Here is a 4,137-nt window from a genome sequence, read left to right as displayed (position 1 = left end):
GGGTTTCTCTGTAGTTTTGGTACCTGTCCTGGAACTAGCTCTTGAGGCTGGCCTCGAACTCACAGAGATCTGTCTGCCTCTGCCTCTTGAGTGCTGGGATTAAAGGCGTGCGCCACCACCGCCCGGCGTTTTAGGTGGAATTTCTTATGCATTAATAGACCTCCAACACCAGTCACCGTCACCACAAACATCATTACTTTCAAATTCATGCCATTTAATAGCATAAAGATCATCACTACCAACTGCAAAAATCTTTCTAGTCCCCAAAATGTGCCAGACTCCTTACACCGCAGGATGGCAGAGGTAGGAGATTTATTCTGTCATCAGATGGGGACTGCAGTTGAGGAATCAGGACACTTTCCTAAACAGTGAGTGGTAAACCCACTCTCGTTGTCTCTAGATCAGGATGTGTCTTAGTTAGGGTTTCTATTGCTGGGATAAAACACCATGACCAAGATGCGAGTGGTGAGGGTGGGGGCTGAACTTCCCAAGGAGCCGGGTTCAATTCCCAGCACACACATAGTGACACACAGCTGTCTAGTTCCAGTTTCTGGATTCTCCATGGAGCATGCACATGGTGCACAGACATATTGCAAGCAAAACTCATGAATTAATAAAAATAATAAATTTTTAAAAAGCAAGTTGGAGAGGAAAGGGTTTATTTGGCTTATGCTTCCACATCACTGTTCATCAGAGGAAGTCAGGACAGGAACTCAAGCAGGGCAGGGTCCTGGAGGCAGAGCTGATGCAGAGGCCATGGAGGGGTGCTGCTTACTGGCTTGCTCCCCATGGCTTCCTCAGCCTGTAGAGGAGTCTATAGAACCTAGGACCACCAGCCCAGGGATGGTACCACCCACAATGGCCTGGGCCATCCCACATCGATGATTAATTAAGAAAAATACCCTATGAAAAAGCCGAGAAACCTGATACAAAAGAGAAGAAACCTGCAGCCAAGAAGGCTGGCGGTGATGCCCCTGCCGCTGCTGCAGCCAAAAAGGGTGACCCTAAGGCTAAAAAGCTCAAGAAGGGGAAGCCCCATTGCAGCAGAAATCCAGTCCTTGTTAGAGGAATTGGCAGGTACTCCCGATCTGCTATGTATTCCAGAAAGGCCATGTACAAAAGGAAATACACAGCTGCGAAAACCAAGGTTGAAAAGAAGAAGAAAAAGGAAAAGGTTCTTGCCACTGTCACAAAACCTGTTGGTGGTGACAAGAATGGTGGTACCCGGGTGGTTAAGCTTCGAAAAATGCCCAGGTATTATCCTACCGAAGATGTGCCTCGGAAGCTGCTGAGCCATGGCAAAAAGCCCTTCAGTCAGCACGTGAGACGCCTGCGTGCCAGCATCACTCCTGGGACTGTCCTCATCATCCTCACCGGACGCCACAGGGGCAAGAGAGTGGTTTTCCTGAAGCAACTGGGCAGTGGTTTACTGCTTGTAACAGGACCTCTTGCCCTCAACAGAGTCCCTCTGAGAAGAACACATCAGAAGTTTGTCATCGCCACCTCTACAAAGGTTGATATCAGCACAGTTAAAATCCCCAAACACCTGACTGATGCTTACTTCAAGAAAAAGCAACTGCGTAAGCCCAGGCACCAGGAGGGTGAGATTTTTGACACAGAAAAGGAGAAATATGAGATTACAGAGCAGCGCAAGGCTGATCAGAAAACGGTGGACTCACAGATTCTGCCAAAGATCAAAGCTGTTCCTCAGCTGCAGGGCTACCTGCGTTCTCAGTTCTGTCTGACGAACGGGATGTATCCTCACAAACTGGTTTTCTAAATTGCTGACAACCTAATTAAACAGCTTCATGTGTCAAAAAAAAAAAAAAAAAAAAAAAAAAAAAAAAAAAAGAAAAATACCCTACAGGCTAGTCTATAACCCACTTTTATGGAGGCGTTTTTCTTTTTTCTTTTCTTTTTTTAAGATTTATTTATTATGTATACAGTGTTCTGTCTGTATGTATACTTGCATGGCAGAAGAGAGCACCAGATCTCATTATGGATGGTTGTGAGCCACCATGTGGTTGCTGGGAATTGAACTCAGCACCTCTAAACAGCAGCCAGCCCTCTTAAGCTCTGAGCCATCTCATGGGAGGCATTTTCTTTCTTTCTTTCTTTCTTTCTTTCTTTCTTTCTTTCCTTCCTTCCGCCTTTCTTTCTTTCTTTCTTTCTTTCTTCCTTCCTTCCTTCCTTCCTTCCTTCCTTCCTTCCTTAAAAAAGAATCTCTCTGTGCCACCTTGGCAGGTCTGGAGGCATTTTCTTAATTGAGGTTCCCTCCTCTCAGATGACTTTAGCTGGTATCAAGTTGACATAAAACTAGCTAGGACAGGGTCGTAGGGAAGGCCTTGTGGAGGAGGAGCACCATAAGGACTTTCTGGAGGCTTTTACTCAGGCCTGACCTTAAAGGAGCAATGCAATCGCCAGGGAAGACAGGAAGGGGAAGGCGCTGGTCTGGATGCTTTGGGTGAAAACTGGAGTGTGAAGATCCAGCCAGAGGGGAAAGGTCATGCAAGGAAGTCACAGGAAATGAGACTGGAGCAGAAAGCAGGCTGTGGAGAACCACAGCACTTTATATACTTGTGTGCGGCTCTGGGCTTTCCAAAGTCCCCTGTGCTGTTCAGGAGAGCCAGCCTCTGTAATGGAGAGCTGGGTAACTGGGAGGGGGAGTGAGCTGCGTGTGTGGCTTAGTGGCGGAGCAGTCGCCTAGTATGCATGAGGGTCTGGGTTCAGTCCCCAGCATGGGGTTGGGATGTGGGAGGCCAAAATCAACTCAGCTTTCCAACTCAGTCATGGGACAGGCCTGTCTGAAGGCTTAGATGCTCAGTGGAGACAGTGTGGAGTGACGGGATCGTGGTAACCGGCCTCAGGTTACCAGTGAGTAATAATGGACCCACACAGTGTTAGCCTTTGTGCTGATTTTACCTCTTCTCAGGCTGTGTGCAGCCCAGATATTGTATGAGGAACACTGAATGGAGCCTGGCTCACAGTAGCCTGATAGGAAACCCTGATCTTTGGGGCAGGAGAGATGGTTCAATGTTAGGACCACTGGCTGCTTTTGTAGAGATTCAGTTCCCAGCACCCACATAGCAGCCCACAACCATCTCTAACTCCAGTTCCAGTTAATCTGATGCCCTCTTCTGGCTATGCATATGTGTGGTGCATAGTTATACATGCAAGCAAAACATATACATAGCATACAAACAAATATGTCTTCTTTTAAAAATTGAAGAAAAAGAAAGAAAGCAAACTCGATCCTGTCCCTAGCCCCAGTACCTCGCCTGTCCCTGGAGGCTGGGTGGAAGTTGTCTCATTCCTTATGACAGCAGGGTGACTCCAGAGGGTGCCTGTCCCCTGTGGACATGAGGACTGGATGGCACAAGCAACAGGCTCCTTCTCAGACCCCTGCCCTGGGAAGACCTTTCAGGGTCTGTGGGAGGTGAGTTGAGAGCTGCCCCTCTCCACATAGGACTGTTTGACAGAGAAATGGCCAAATTACCCTTTCCTCAGAGAGACTATATCCCTAGAGGGGACCAGATCAGAATCAGGGATCCTAGGCCAACAGGGCCCTCTGGAGGCTTTGTGCCCAGGCCAGTCTCTAGCAGGAGCATGTCTGGATCCTCACAGTGCTGCCCCATTTCGTAGCCCCTAGTTACTTCCACCTGAGTTCACTCAGCTTTTTATTTTCTTCAGCCCCATTTTACAGATGAACAAATGAAAGTTGAGGATAAGGACTGAAGCAGCAGGCGGCCTACCTGACCCCAGGCCTCTGGGTGTTGTCTACTCACATGGTCCATGGCTTAAAAGTCTGAATGACTGTCCCAGGCTGAGATGTAACTGGAGGTTGGAATCCCAGCCTCCTCTCCGGGCCCCAGATCAGTGTTCTTTCTGCTTCATCATCACACTGTGCTGGTAGAAAAACTGCTTTGGGGAACCCAGTTTGGCAGAGGAGAGGGAGAAAGAAGGGGTGGGTAGGAGGAGGGAGCTGGAACCCTGCGGGTAACTGCAGAGAACAGGGTCGATAAGGAAATGGGAGGATTGGGACACCAGGGTCCCCAGTTGACTGGGGACGGGACCAGCCCTTCACACTGTCATGCCCAGGCCTGAGGCTGCAGGCTGCCAGTGTTCTTCTTTTAAGAC

At 48.7% G+C, this 4,137-nt stretch overlaps 1 protein-coding gene across 1 annotated transcript; it reads left to right on the top strand.

Annotated features, from left to right (window-relative positions):
* Window positions 1-294: 294 nt before the first annotated feature.
* LOC119822693 (60S ribosomal protein L6-like) lies at window positions 295-1,814 on the top strand. Its single transcript, XM_042055742.1, has 2 exons — window positions 295-368; window positions 895-1,814. The coding sequence occupies exons 1-2, from the start codon at window positions 295-297 to the stop codon at window positions 1,778-1,780; spliced, it is 960 nt and encodes a 319-aa protein (XP_041911676.1). The 3' UTR covers window positions 1,781-1,814.
* The last annotated feature ends 2,323 nt before the right edge of the window (window positions 1,815-4,137 follow it).

The sequence above is a fragment of the Arvicola amphibius genome, chromosome 9 (assembly GCF_903992535.2).
Source record: "Arvicola amphibius chromosome 9, mArvAmp1.2, whole genome shotgun sequence".
Taxonomy (NCBI): Eukaryota; Metazoa; Chordata; class Mammalia; order Rodentia; family Cricetidae; genus Arvicola; species Arvicola amphibius.
Note: the sequence above shows the minus strand (reverse complement) of the source record. Positions and strands in the feature narration are given on the sequence as shown.

Coding starts and splice junctions, on each gene's coding strand:
- LOC119822693 (XM_042055742.1), top strand. CDS start 295: ATGGCAGAGGTAGGAGATTTATTCTGTCATCAGATGGGGACTGCAGTT. Junction 369..894: donor TCAGGACACTTTCCTAAACA/GTGAGTGGTAAA, acceptor TGATTAATTAAG/AAAAATACCCTATGAAAAAG.